The following is a 14,502-nucleotide window of genomic DNA, read 5'->3' as shown; positions in this document are numbered from 1 at the left end:
CAAATCACACAGCTGCTGAGCAGCAGCTAAAAAACCAGCTCCCCAGGAGCGGTGTATTTTGTCACAACATATTTGGGATTGGTTTTCTCTGAAATGTTTCAGCACCTAAATAATGCAAGAAAGCAGTCAACAATGCTCAACTGGGTGGATTAATTAAAAGTTTAAATTATGGAGCTTCCCTAGGCGAGAAATACTCTTTAAATACCCTTGTAATAGGAAAGTCACTGAAGAATTTCAGATTTTCATTAAATAATAATTAGAGAAGGTGTGAATTATATTCCTGTATTTAAAAACCAGGTTCTAAGAATATACACTAATACTTTGTTCTTGGATATTATCAGAAGTTCCAGTGCTGTTTCTACTTTCTTTCTCTCTGGTAATAAATTTAAATGCTAAAGGATCACATCTCTCTATTCATAGACCACTCCCAGACTGAGGAGGTTTCAACAGAGAAGTGACACTTGATGTTCTCAAACAAAATTTCATGCTCCTGCTGCCCAACACCAGCAGGATGTGGCACTATCCAAACAGTGTCAGGCTATTTCTCCAAACCAACTTGTTTTTTTCTTTGCCACCACACTTTTCCAAGCCTTCCCTAAGGATACTTGACATTTGTTACTTTTTTCAGCTAGTGTGGAACAGATCACTTCTGAAAGTTATACATTTCTCCCCCCCTCAATTTAGACAAATGCTTCTCATGTAATTCCAGCTGTAAGTCAAACAGAGTTGAGCCAGTGCTCGTGCCAGGGAGATGGACAGAAATACGAGCAGTGTTAACTACTCCAAGGCTTACAGGCATTTCCCAACCAGGTTTTTTTTCCTTTTGGTTTCGAAAAAGCTTCGGGTCTGAGTCACTGCAACACTGAGCAGACACAACACTTCCCACAGTCACTCACACCCCTCACACGGAGTCACATCTGTTTGTTTTGCTAAGAAATTAGTCACACTCAAAACTCCTCAAGACCAGTAACGTGGCTGTAAAAACTAACTGGGTTTGTCAGGAAACAAAAACTTTCCCAACTTTTACTTGCAATTTTCTCAAAATGTTTTTCCTATTTCATACAATGAATTTGGCTGCATTTTCAAAATTACAGAGGCTCCTCTAGAGATCTCTCTCAATTTGCAGTCAGTCACACATCCAGACTAACTGTTGTGTTGCTGTTACTGTTGCTGTTACTTGGCGTTAGAAAGGTGTAAATACACCTTGAATATCTGCCCGTTCCCTCCCAGCAACAGGAGGAGATACAGTCAGACATCTAAGAAGCAGCTCCTAATTAAACACTGTAGAGCTATTTTTGTCTCATTTGCTCATTAATCCCCTCACATGTGTTTGTCTACTACGGCAGCTTTCACTTTTTTACCTCCCTAGTTTCTGGAGTTGGCCAAAGTTGCAATACCTCAAAGGTGAACAACTGCTGTGATCCAGCATGGCAAAGTCTACTTTTCCACATAACCAGTTACTTAAATTCACCAAAATAACCTTTCAGACTGAGATGGACAGCAGAAGTCTGTAAACAAGAATAAATTTATTTTAGATTCTTTAAAGATTTAATGATATACAAAATGTATACAGTATTATATCCTTATAACATTTTACCTTTCCCCGTCAAACATAAAACACCATTTAAACAGCTATTGTGTTCGTGCCTTAGGTCTGTATCTATAAGATACACTACTCAATAAAAAATTTATAGAGCTATATACTGCCCTTTTAATTAAAAATTACAAATTAGTACCTATGTAACAAAAACAAAAAAAAAAATCGCAGCATGAAACTTCAGTTGGACAACAGTTTTTTCTTGCTGAATGCTCAACAATATTTGGGACAGTTAAATTACATTTTATTGGCATGAAGGTGCATTGCAATCTCCCGTACTTTACAAAATGCTAATCCAACCCTAGTCTCTCTTAAGTAAGTACCACAAATAACATAACATTAAGGATGTTTTCTACACAATTTTAAATACATTTACAAGTTATGTGTACATTCGCTTTCGATATACTGGTTTCACGAGATCTTTGGAAGGCAGAGCTTCGGAAGCAGTCACTACTTACGGACGAGGAAAAGCACTTCCAACTTGTGTTCTTACAAGGCAACTTATTTGGACCAGCACATACTAATTCTTCTATTAAATATGATTATACCAGTCTATCATGGCTTTGTTACTATTTGACAGTGACTTGATAAAATTGAAATGTGTAAAACAAGAAATTTCATTATGCACAATTAGGGCTCTATTCCACAAAACAAAAACAACCAAGCCCAGCTTTACAGTCATGAAGCTGCATGAAATCCTGATTCAGGAGACTCTCTCTCTCTTTTGGAACAGATCAAGTTCCTACCTTCAACTTCATTCTGCTGGCATCCTATATACACCTCATTTGGTTCTGTCCTCTTCAAAAGGCCAGATTAAAAGACACCTGGTGAGGAAACATTAGTGGAACACTTTCGAAAACACTCTAAGAATACTCTGGCATTACAGAGGTAGGTGCTTTCTCCTGGTTTTGCTCACTGACAGTAAGACAAATGCCAAAAAGACAAATGCTTTACCTTAAAACATCAACTACCAAAAAATCCTTTTGGTGGAAGGCATATTTCCCACCAGAGGACTACAGAAGGAAAATCCTCCACTAAACCAAAATAAAATAAAAAATAAAACTTTCTGTTTAAAAAGCCCCTTTAAAAACACATCTTAAATACTTCTCATTATTTCCACCTTTAAAATGATCAGCTGCCACGCTGCTCTGTAGACGGTTATCACAAGTTGTGAGGTCCTTAGATTATGGACCAGCCAAAATCCCACTTATGAGACAGTAATCCTTCTTTTGACACGTCTTTCTTTTAATTATACTGAAGGACAGGTAAGTGACAACTTTGTGATGTTCCATGAAGTTTGAGTGGAGCCATGGATTTGGTCACATCATTAGAGCATCAGACGAATAGAACCAGCTGAATCGGATTCTTTGGTGCAGCTTCCAGGCTGAATTGTCAGTTCAGGGGAATCATCCTGAGGAAATATCATCTTGTCAGGTGTGTAATCGTTCCTCTTCAGATCTGTACAAACAGAATGAAGTCATAATGATTACTGTTCTTTGAGCCAGTAGAATCAGCGGGGCATAAAAGTCTAACAAAGAACTGGGTATGCAAATGTAAAGAAGAATTGCTTGATATGTAGTGTCAAAAAAGGGATGCTTTTATCATACCCGTAATCAGAAACCCAAAGTCAAATTCCAAAGCTGCTCTTTATTACTTATTCCACCTCCACAGCATGACTTAACTATTTCATCATGTACCATACAACATCTCATGACATAAGTGTCTCAGAAGAAGAAATACAGCAGCTCTTACCAGGAAGTTTGAGTTTCCTGCAGCAGGAATTGCAGTGGTGCTTTGCTCTGAAGTTTTTTATTGCATCCTCTCCCAAATTGGCCGGACCAAACACCATATCATGAGACCTTAGAAATAAAGTGAACATAAACATTAGTGGCATGTGTTCTCTCTCTAGTGAAAATTTTATGATACTTTAAGTCTTTCTTTACCTTACCTTTTTTCTCCAGCTTTTATCACAGAGGGATCTGTCAAATTTTCACCAACACCTTCAGAGAGAGCATGAAGACAAAGTTAAATCTGACACATTCCTGATTACATAAATACATTAATATTGAAAAGCACTGGAATCCTTAGCTATGACTTCTCAGCTTCCCCAAAAATAAAAGCAGAAAAAAATCCTCAACAAACAGAATCCAAACTGCATGTGATTCTCTACCCTTACCAAATTGCTCCTAAATGAGCACTTTGTACTTCTCAGATTTCATCCACCTATTTTTACATCTGCCTGCAATTCCTAACTTGAGTTTTCACCTGTGAGAAAATTTCCCTCTATATCTCCCACAGCCAGAATATCTGGCACACATTTCAGAATAAATACAGCTTACCATATTGGCACTACACAAATGTGCCAAAAAATAATAATTTCATTTGGAAATGAAATTTCATTGGGAAAATATGTATATATTTCTATTTTCTGTGTTGCTGTAAGATTTAATGCTATATTAAGAGCAACAAAGCTCGTGAAAGGTCTGGAGCACAAGTCCTGTGAGGAGCAGCTGAGGGAGCTGGGGCTGTTTAACCTGGAGAAGAGGAGGCTCAGGGGGACCTTTATCCCTCTCCACAGCTCCCTGAAAGGAGGTTGTAGCCAGATGGGGGTTGCTCTCAAGCAATAGGACAAGAGGAAATGGCCTCAGGTTGCACAAGGGGGAGGTTTAGATTGGATATGAGGTAAAATTTGTTCTCTGAAAAGGTCGCCAAGCACTGGAAGAGGCTGCCCAGGGAAGTGATGGAGTTACCATTCCTGGAGGGATTTAAAAAATGGGTAGGTGTGGCACTGATGGACATGGGTTAGTGGTGACTTGGCAGTGCTGGGTTAACGGTTGGACTCGATGATCTTAGAGGTCCTTTCCAATCTAAATGGTTCTGTGATTAAACAACAAAACCACAGATTCAAACTAATTAGGCCAAGAAGCACTAAATAATGCTATAATTTACTACAGGCACATGAATTCCTAACAAAATGCTATCAAGAGAAAAACCCACACATGCTTATCTTGGCCCCAGTCCTAATTTCAAAATAAGGACCTTACCTTGCAGATCTAGTACCAGCAATTCTCCTCTTGTATACTCATATGTCCAGTGGCTGAAAGCCAGCATAACCTCCTCCAGCATGTTAGTTGGGATTATTTCATCACCATTATTGTTGTTATATTTCCTAAACTCTCCGGTCATGCACTCCTCAACTGCAAACCACTGGCCAGCAGAGTGGCAATATAACAGGAAAACTTCCAAGAACCTAGGAGAGAACATACTTAATGAATATATTTCCAAAATAAGTGACAAATATATCCCTGCTATTAGATTTTTATTTGATTTATTAATAATTTAAATAATTATAAACTATAATACGAAGCCATTTAGGTATTACACTAGGTTAGAATCGGCGCAATAACTGTCAATGGAAAATACTGCCAAGGATACTTCTGCCTAACACATTCCCAGCAATATTTCAAGACATATATTCACATATCAGTACCTTAATATAGTTGATGCATCTGTTAACAACCTCCTGTGTCAAAAGCATGCACCATAATGGCAGTTCAAATACTCACCTTGGAGAGTATGGGATGGATTTGGGCTTCATTTGATTGAATGCAAAGGTGAGCTTCTGTGCCGCTCTCTGCTGCTGAATCTCCTGCAAGTCAAACCCCTCGTTAGCTGCACTGCAGAGCAGGGAACAGTAAAGAGCCAAGCAGGCACTGGGAGCAGTGCCCATTCCCCCAGGACAGTGTAATGGATTATTTGCTTTTTAAATTATGTCTATGTTTTAAGAGTTGGAGTTCTTAGATTGTGTAAGCCTGGAGTGGAGTTTTTAACCCTTTAGATTCATACAGGGTCCCAGACTAGCCATTTTTTTCCTAGGTGTAATAAGTACATACTAGTTCTAGGATGGGAAAATTATTTCTGTTTAACAGATGATGTGTGTCTGTGTATAATAATTGACAAAGATAAAACTTACTCTCAAGCACAAGTGTAGCACAGTGTCCTCCTTGTAAATGCTCGACCAAGTATTGACAACTTCAGGAAGGAAAGACTTGATGATATAAAGATGCCCTGATTTCAGGATATCGTATTCTGACCACGTGCACACTACTTTGAGAGCTCGGCGTAGACCTCCTCCCATCTCCTCTTTACTTAAAAATTCAATTTTAGCACAGAGTCCTAGCTGTGACCAGGAAGACATGCTGTTGTTCAAGATGCTGGGAGAGCTTTCTTCAAGGCGATACACAGTGACCGGTTCACCTGCGCCACGACACGAAAGGCGACTGCGGCGTTCAATTTTTCAAGGTTAAATTTAAAAGCACTGAAAACCTACTGGCTTTTAGATTACCACATGTTGCAATATTAAATCATTACCATCATCTTGCATTAACAAAAAATTTTAACTACCCAGCAGGAAGACCCCTCTCCAACTTTTTCACACATCTGCAGCTTTGTCCTCCTAATTAGAACTATTTATGACACTGTTCAAACACTGAATGTTTGTTTATATTTTATACAAGCCAAGACAACTTAAAGGAATCCTTTCAAATTTGTAATAAAACTGCTAGCAATACTACCATCACTGTATAACCATTTCTAAGGACAACTATAATTAAATCTCGATTTCATAATCAAGTGAGTTGCCCTAGAAAAGGTGTCATACTCATAAGTATTTTTGAGTGTTCTAACAGAGACTAGATTTCTTTTAGTTTATTACGACTTTAGTTTCACACTTGCTGTGAGCAAGTGTGAACTTTGCCTTGATAACTCTATATTAGAATGATCAAACCAAATTAGAGTCTATATAAGGTTTGCTTTTATTTTCTTCCACAGTGAACCAGCAACAAGAAATAAAATTCTTACCTCTTGGAGGCACAGGAGTGAATGGAATGCTCTGTGATAATCTCATCAAGTTATTTCTTTCTACAGCTGAAGGAAAAATACAGCATTTGTTGAAGTTTAGGGATCTAATAAGTGTCAGTAAAAATACAAACATTAGTTAATAAGAGTGACTGACCTGAGTAATAGTAATTGATATCCATGATAGGCTTGAAAGGAGAAGCAATGCCTGAAAAGAGATTAAGGGGGGGGGGAAAGATACTGCTTGCTACCTGTATTATGTACTAAAATACCACATGCAAAGAACACTTGCCAAGTAACTAGAGTTTGAAAAAGATCTGCTGTGCAGAAAATTAAGTATTGCACTTAGCTCTTCAGCACCTGGGCGGGGGAAATAAAAATTGTAGTACTTAATGACAGGCTGTTTGTTAAAAAAATAAAAATCACGGTAGTATGTGTCCATTAAATTCCAAATTACCAGTAATTAAATATATTCTTATACAAGACCCAAACAGTTCCTTATATGAAAAGAACTCACCTGTGTATATGAGAAAGAAAACTTACCATTCAATGCATCTTCTTCCGATGGCCTGTGAAACGCCACAAAACCAACAGTCATTCCCACTTCAGAACTTACTTTGTATTCCCTGATTCTGACACATTATCCTAGGTCACCTTGTTAACCCCACAGTACTGCTTTCATCCTATTTTTCAAGGGCAGTTCAAGTTTTCTTAATTACAAAACAGTAATGGAAAGCTGTTAAGTAATCTCATGTTTTTAGAGCTACACTTTAAATACCACCAAGTCACGTACAACATTATGTAAAGTTTGCATCACAAGAGCTCGTTCCCACAGAGGTGCTTTAATTAAAACTTGTTCACAGCAGCTTACCCTTCTGTTATCAGATAAATAAGGTAATGGCTTTAACAGTTAACTCAGGGGATAATTGTTACCAAGAGCAATGCCTGCACAATTTCAGAGGTGGTTACAGTTTGAAAGGTTGAGTAAAGACCTCTACCAGGAAGTGAGCTCCTCATTAAGTGTCAACAAAGTCATTTTCATTTAGGGACATGTTTTGCCCCCTGACATGTGATGCCATTAATCTAAATGGAATTTGTCAAAGCATGACAAGAAGATCAATGTGACCCGTCCATGTGTGCCTGCAGCCCAGGAAACCAATTCCTGCATCCCAAGAAGTGTGACCAGCAGGTTGAGGGAGGTGATTCTACCCCTCTACTCGGCTCTCATGAGACTCTAGAAAAAGGACTGTGTCCAGATCTTGGGTTTCCAACATAAGAAGGGCATGGATTTGTTGGAGCAAGTCCAGCAGAGGCCATGAAGATGCTCCGAGGGTTGGAGAACCTCTGCTACAGAAACAGGCTGGGAGAGTTGGGGTTCTCAGCCTGGAGAAGAGGCAGCTCCACAGAGACCTTACAGAGCTTAAAGGGGCCACAGGAGAGCTGGAGAGGGACGTGTTACAATGGCATGTCCTGACAGAACAATGGGTAATGAATTTAAATTGAAAGAGGGCAGGCTTAGATCACATTAGGAAGAAATTCTTCACTATGGTGAAGCATGGTAAGACACTGGCACAGGTTGCCCTGAGAAGCTGTGGGTGCTCCACCCCTGGAGTGTTCAAGACCAGGTTGGATGGGGCTTTGAGCAACCCAGTCAATAGTAGAAAGGTATCCCTGCCCATGGCAGAGGGCTTGGAACTAAATGGTCTTTAAGGTCTCTTCCAACCCAAACCATTCTATGATGATCCTATGATTTCAGTGAACACATTTGGTTATTTATTAGAAAAAAAAAAAACCACCTTGACTTTTGGGGGCTTTTTCTCGTTAAATGTAACTAAATACCACTATATTCAAAGACAATCAAAAAGAAAAACAAATAAAATAGAGAGTGATAAAACTGCTCCATTAGTAGAAAGCTTACTTACATTTGACTGCTATTTGAAGGTCTACCTTGTAGCCAATCCTTCAAAACAAAGGAGAGGAAAAACAAAGGGGGCTTCAGTTTTGTAAGGAAAACATAGTATATTTAACTGGAGGGGGTGATAATGTGTTTTAAGACCTTGCAGTACAGCCTGTTTATCAGAAATACTTCACCAGGTTGTACTGAACTGCAGCTGAATGGAAAGACTCAAACACAACAGACAAATGGTAACTACAATTAAAATAGATAAGGCTTTATATTCATTACTGTTTCATGGATTATATAAATAATTCCTTTCTTTAAAAGTTGTGGGTTTCTCTATAAACAGGAAACAGCATAGATTTTCATAGTGAGAACGTACACAACTTCTTCCCTTAGTCAAAACAGGTCTCCTGTTGCCTCCTAGAACAACTGAGCTCACCAATCAGAATTATTCTTTACACTGTTTGTTCTCCTTTATTTGTTCAGTTTGTAGCTCTGCTCAACAGGGACATAAAAGGTCGATACAAACCGGCAGTAGGGCTGCCTTAGAGTCCACTTGCTGAGCGTCTTCACTCGATGCTCTTCTGCTGTCGCTGTAAACTACGAATGAAAGAGATGTGTAACTGGACCAAGAACAGCACGTGTCATTGTTACCTATTTCCTAACAGAGTGAGCAACTAGACAGATTAAGGTGGTTCTCACAAAAAAAGCCTGATCCACAGCTATCTGATCCTTAAAAAAAGGTTTCCAGCACAGTCCTAACTGGATCACTTAGCTTTTTATGACTCTTGCTGTTGGTGGCAAATACAAGGTAACAGAACTGAGGAGGCAGGACTAGAAGAACCACAAGAAGCTGGAGGAGCAGATTCAAGTAGCACCAACTCGTTGCATTTCCTTTATATCTTCTTACAATACCCTTTAGTAACACAATTTAGGGACACAATTAGATCACCTGAACATACAACAAACTTACGTTGCTCTGAATGGACTGCCAGAGGGTCAGTAAACCCTCCACAGGAACTGGATTGTCTTAGACCAGAGTCAGTTTGAAGACCCTATCAGAAAAGAAAAAAAAAAAAGGAAAGAAAATAAGTTGACATTTGCCATTAGTCATCATTATCATTACTGCTTTCAACTACCACTCTTGGCAGACAATCTGCCCAGTTTTCTTTTTTAGGATTATCTAGGATTCTTTCTTTTTTTAAAAAATTATGGATGTACTTCAAATACCTTGCTGGCCAAAAATGTACAAGTTGAGCACAAAATTCAGTTAAAATGCTCCTCACCATAACCATCAGCTCTAACATTTTCAGGCACATATTAAGACTCCTGACCCACACCAAGAGAGTTCTTTACAAGAGAACATTACAATAGGATACAGTTACAGAAATACAATTTACACTGGATCTCTACAAGCACCAAATTCAGCTATTTCATTACGTCTTTGTTGGTTATCAATTCTCATTTAAGAACGTGGCTCTGGGAGAAACTAAAGTTCAGTTTGCACCCATTTAAAATAGGAACAAAACACAGAAAACTCTTGCCACATAAAAACCTATAGGTTATGAATGGAACTTCCTCACGGACATATTCCTTAATAGCAATTATATATTCTTGGAATATATACTGAGGTGGTCGACTTTTGACAACAAAATCTTTCTTTCACAAAGAAGGAGAAAGGCAGTCTCATCACACACTTGGACTATGTGTAGAGTGGTGTAGGGCTGGACCAGTGTGTAATTCCAATGGTTACCTGAATAAAATACAAGAATCCACCATGCCCTGCTTTTGATTCCAAGATCTACAACAGTCAGGAAATTGTTACCACCTTTTTTGACCCTTCCCTCTTAAGGAATACACCCCACACACCTGAACACATACATACAGGCCTCTGTGTATGTATGTGTGTGTGTGTCTGTGTGTGTGTAAAGACTATTTCTTTACACCCCTAAACAAACACTTCACTGGAAGGCAACACAGAGAATGCACCTGCTGGAAGTGTCTTCTGAAGACCCGTTTTTAGGTCTCTACGTGTTTCAGTGTTCAGCACATCTTCAGCATCTTACAATCAATGACTGTAGTGCCTACATGAAAAGTAAGAATCAAACCAGTCCCAAGTCAAGCTGGGACAGCTCTATCACTAAGCATCTAAGAACAGCAATATTGTCTGAAAGTGCTACTGGACTTTGTATCCCAATAGTAGCAAACACCAAAACCATTTAGACCTGCATCAGGGGGACATCCAGCTTACAGAGAGCGGGATAACAAAACAGAGTTGCATGTCTTTACTGTAAAGAATGCATTTAGTATCTGTTGAAAATAACGTCCCTAATAAATGGAAACTTCCTTTACTTACTTGAAGTCTGGTTGTCTCTATGCCCTCCAGTATAGCTTTTTTGAAGTCCTCCTGTTGCTCCTATAATAAAACCAAAGCAAATCATAAACATTACCACCAAAAAACCCATGCCAAAAATACACATAAAAAGCATATTAGTCACTTATTATACTTATCAGAAGGTTCAGAAGAAGCAACTCGGCAGAACAGAAACATTGCAAATGGTCACAATGCAATTCTCAAGGCATATTCTCCCCTGAATATGGGGTAACTGCAAATGATAACTTGTATTTACTAACTTAACAGTTACACAGGGAAAACTAGCTTTCCTATATATATATACACTACAGCACTTGAAGGACAGGTTTATTTTGATTAACCACTTTCTATTTAGTTATTTTTATTATCCTTTAAGAAAATGGAAATTACTCCCTTTAGTTTATGACAAGTTCAATAGAAAAGCCTTTTCTTCTTGGAAGCATAATGAACAATTTTGGTCACTTTCAAAACCATATACACTGTCATCTTGTTCTATAAATTATAATGTAAATCACTTTAGCCTTCCTAAAGGCTGATCATGAATTATGAGTGTCAAACATTTCACTAAACACTAATTATGGGATACTTAATTTGATCTTAATTCACAGTTGCACTCATCTCAGCTTTCATAACCTCAGATCTTGTTTATTATTTCATTAGTATCCTATTACGAAGTAACAGTATCTGATGGCAGTTAAGGTTGCATGAGCTTCCACCTGATGTTTTTTTAATCATAAACCAGATGCAGAGTGCAGTCTGCAAAGACCGTAAGTTCTCTGATGATATTTGCTTTCAAGACTTTTTCAAAAGGTTACAGTTTCAAAGACAACAATCCCCATTAACACATTTGGCAGAGTCTTTCACGCTGCTTACCTCGATGTTGACACTTCTGTCTTTCATTTTGCTCGCTGCCTCCTTAAACCGCTGCAAGTCCATGCTGTCTCTGTGACCTTTGACACAGTGAATTCAAAAAGAGTATTCAAAATCAAAGCAACCTCCAATGTTCTGACCATGCCAAGAGTTTGCATCACCATAGCAAAGGGTTACAAACCACCTAAGGTCTCTGTGCCTGTTTGCACGAGAAAAGACATTACAAACACACTAAAGTAAAAATCAGTGTGACGATGTGTTGATACGAAACTACTGCTTTTCCCACACTGAGGTGTGGATCACCACAGTTCAAAAGGTAAAGCTAATATTTCAAAACTTTACTCCAGCGTGTTCTCCTCCCGGGGAAGGAACAAGGTCTGAATTACAACACTTTTATGTATGCATGACAAATGAAGGAAAAGCAGAGAGTTTTCTGGAGGCAGCTTTTACAATATACCCTTCATCCTCACAGCTGCAAGAAATACTTCTCAGAATTTTCCCAAGCATGTGGCTTTATAATAACTGGAAATCTACTTAGCTTCACAATTGAAACCTGCACGGTACCACAATTTTACAAATTGTGGGCAGGAGGAATGAAGAGCATCTTGTAAATGCTAGAGATGTCAGAGGACCATACACAAAAAATCTGGCTCCAGTAAATAAGTACAGTTAGTATTCAAAGTTATTAGTGGTGAAGTACATTTAAAGATTAGATAAGAGTTATACAATCACTGTCCAATATTTCTGTTTAGTCTTGCTTTCTGAATTAAAAAAAACCCACACCTTTTTTTTTCAACCTGAGACACTTGTAAACAAAAAGCCAATGAGTGTGCAAATTGTAGATACTCTTCCTATGCATATGCCAATCTAAAAACACGAGTGTGCGTAGGGAACTTCTTAGAAATCAAAGTTTCACAGCAGTAGAATAAACCCTTGCCTAGAGATTCAAATTTCTACATCCTAAGCAAACCTTTGGAAAACACTGAGACATCCCTAAACAATTAGGGCAAGACAACACCTCTGCGGGCAACCTGATAATTCCAGATTCCCATCTTCTGCCATACACCGAGCGTACTTAAAGCATTACCTACGTTACAGGAATCAGTTAGTAAACCCACACCTGTGTTGTGCAATGAATCTGCCACTGTTTTACCGTCCAAATATGTAGGTAAACTGTGCAAAAACATCCACCTTTTTAATGCTAAGCAAAAAAACTTGAGGGGAGGCAAAATGTTGTATTGAATTAAAGGATTTTGGAAACTTCCAAAATGACTGCCCAAATACACGTTAGCCTAGGCAACAGTGGAAGATCCCAGTTATAACAGTGTTTAGAAATATAGTATAGGAGGAACCCTCAGCTTGACACAGATACCACAGAGATATTTGTCCAGGACTCCATCAGCCTAAGAAGTGTTCTGTAATTACGTCAAGAAATAGACAATATTTTTGGTTTATGCAATGAGAAGGCAGGAGCTTTATAATGAGTCACAGATATTTGTCTACGATGCCCGTACCAAGTCGTACAGCTGCTAATTGCACCGAACTGCTGAAGTCAACAACTGGGTAATGTTTTGCAGAAAAATATTGTCTATGTGACAGAATTATGGAGAAATTATAGTTTAAGTTAAAAACAACGTTCAAGCGACATAGGGAAATTAGAGATGTTAAAAGCAAAAAAAGCAGAGCAAAATGGTAGAATGAAGTCACCTGCAACCGGAATACACCCAAAATACTATACAATTCTTGGTAAGTCAAACCTTGTGGCTTAGATTTGGTCCACAGTTTATGAAGTAGTCCCATAAGGATGTTAGAACACAAATCTCGGGTTTGTAGTTCCATTGCATGGACATGCTGACTTTTGGAAAGTCCATCTTTAATATTCAATTTTCCATGTGAGCCGCCACAGTTGACTGTTGACGTCAAGTTGCCAGTTGACAAAGAGAACTTCGTTTGGGGCTTGTTCTTCGATAACTTGACAGAGGACTGGTGATCACATTTGTCAGCTCTGCAGCTGTAGTTATCATTAGTGTCACTCTCATCATGAACAAAACCACAATTAACGTATCCTCCATTTTCAACACAAGGTTGGGTGAAAGCAAGGCAAGCAGAGCCAGAAGCAAAAGGATAAGAGCAGCTAATAATGACTTCAGGACACTCAGAATCTACTTTGTTATACTTACCCACAAATGCACCAAATTCTACATTATTATCTCCTTCTGTAGCCTTAGAGAACACAGTCTCTTCGTGCTTTGCTGAAGAATCCAGCTGACTTTTGCAACTGGGTCGAGATGGAGTGCTAACAAAGAACTTTGCTGTTGGGGATGTTACGTGTGGCATGCTGTTGGATGAGTTGCCTAATTTTTTACTTTTATTTATGGACTTTGAGATCTCAGCAGCCTGTATTCGCTGGCGAAGTTCTGGAGGGGAAACAGCATTTGAAAATAAGGCACTGCCTGAGGAACCTGCCTCTTGGAAGTTTTTTTCTTCTCTTCGGGGAACTGGAGCCAACTCCTGACCAATTGTCTTATGTTGGGCTTCTTTCTCATCTCGGATAGAAATGTTACAGAGTAAAGCGTTGTTACTTTCAAGGCCTCCTTGTGGGAAAGAACCAAAGACGTTTCCAATGCTGTGCTTTTTCCACACAGATGATCTTAGGGAGCCATCCTCAATGAGGTTTTGTGCCAAATGTTTTGAAATGCTCAGTTCCCGTGTGATTTCATTATGAACCTTGCTGGCTTCTGACGCTTTCTGTGCAGTCAGTGTTTTCAGGGTATCCACTGTCAGAGCAGACAGATCTTGGAGGTGGCCAATCTGTGAATCTAAAGACTGTAATGACCGTTTTATGTAGTTGACACGATCACCAACTTCCTTGATCTGAATGCACATTTGCTCCACCCTGAGAAA

General features: G+C 38.9%; 1 protein-coding gene across 2 annotated transcripts in view; it reads right to left on the bottom strand.

The window, feature by feature from the left end:
• Window positions 1-1,507: 1,507 nt before the first annotated feature.
• TRPM7 (transient receptor potential cation channel subfamily M member 7) overlaps window positions 1,508-14,502 on the bottom strand; it is a 54,707-nt gene continuing 41,712 nt past the window's right edge. For both annotated transcript variants that reach the window (XM_050309948.1, XM_050309950.1), the window contains exons 26-40: window positions 13,779-14,494; window positions 11,602-11,678; window positions 10,711-10,770; window positions 9,328-9,409; window positions 8,884-8,954; window positions 8,377-8,414; window positions 6,998-7,023; window positions 6,612-6,662; window positions 6,458-6,523; window positions 5,571-5,854; window positions 5,164-5,246; window positions 4,642-4,847; window positions 3,546-3,597; window positions 3,350-3,456; window positions 1,508-3,055 (exon numbers count right to left, since the gene is read on the bottom strand). In XM_050309948.1, coding sequence (XP_050165905.1) covers window positions 2,925-3,055; window positions 3,350-3,456; window positions 3,546-3,597; window positions 4,642-4,847; window positions 5,164-5,246; window positions 5,571-5,854; window positions 6,458-6,523; window positions 6,612-6,662; window positions 6,998-7,023; window positions 8,377-8,414; window positions 8,884-8,954; window positions 9,328-9,409; window positions 10,711-10,770; window positions 11,602-11,678; window positions 13,779-14,494 — 2,050 coding nt within the window. In that variant the 3' untranslated portion in view covers window positions 1,508-2,924. The remainder of the gene's footprint in view (window positions 3,056-3,349; window positions 3,457-3,545; window positions 3,598-4,641; window positions 4,848-5,163; window positions 5,247-5,570; window positions 5,855-6,457; window positions 6,524-6,611; window positions 6,663-6,997; window positions 7,024-8,376; window positions 8,415-8,883; window positions 8,955-9,327; window positions 9,410-10,710; window positions 10,771-11,601; window positions 11,679-13,778; window positions 14,495-14,502) is intronic.

This window comes from Myiozetetes cayanensis, unplaced genomic scaffold (assembly GCF_022539395.1).
Source record: "Myiozetetes cayanensis isolate MyiCay16 unplaced genomic scaffold, myiCay2020 scf14, whole genome shotgun sequence".
Lineage (NCBI taxonomy): Eukaryota > Metazoa > Chordata > Aves > Passeriformes > Tyrannidae > Myiozetetes > Myiozetetes cayanensis.
The sequence above is the reverse complement of the archived record's forward strand: the minus strand, read 5'-3'. Positions and strand labels throughout refer to the sequence as shown.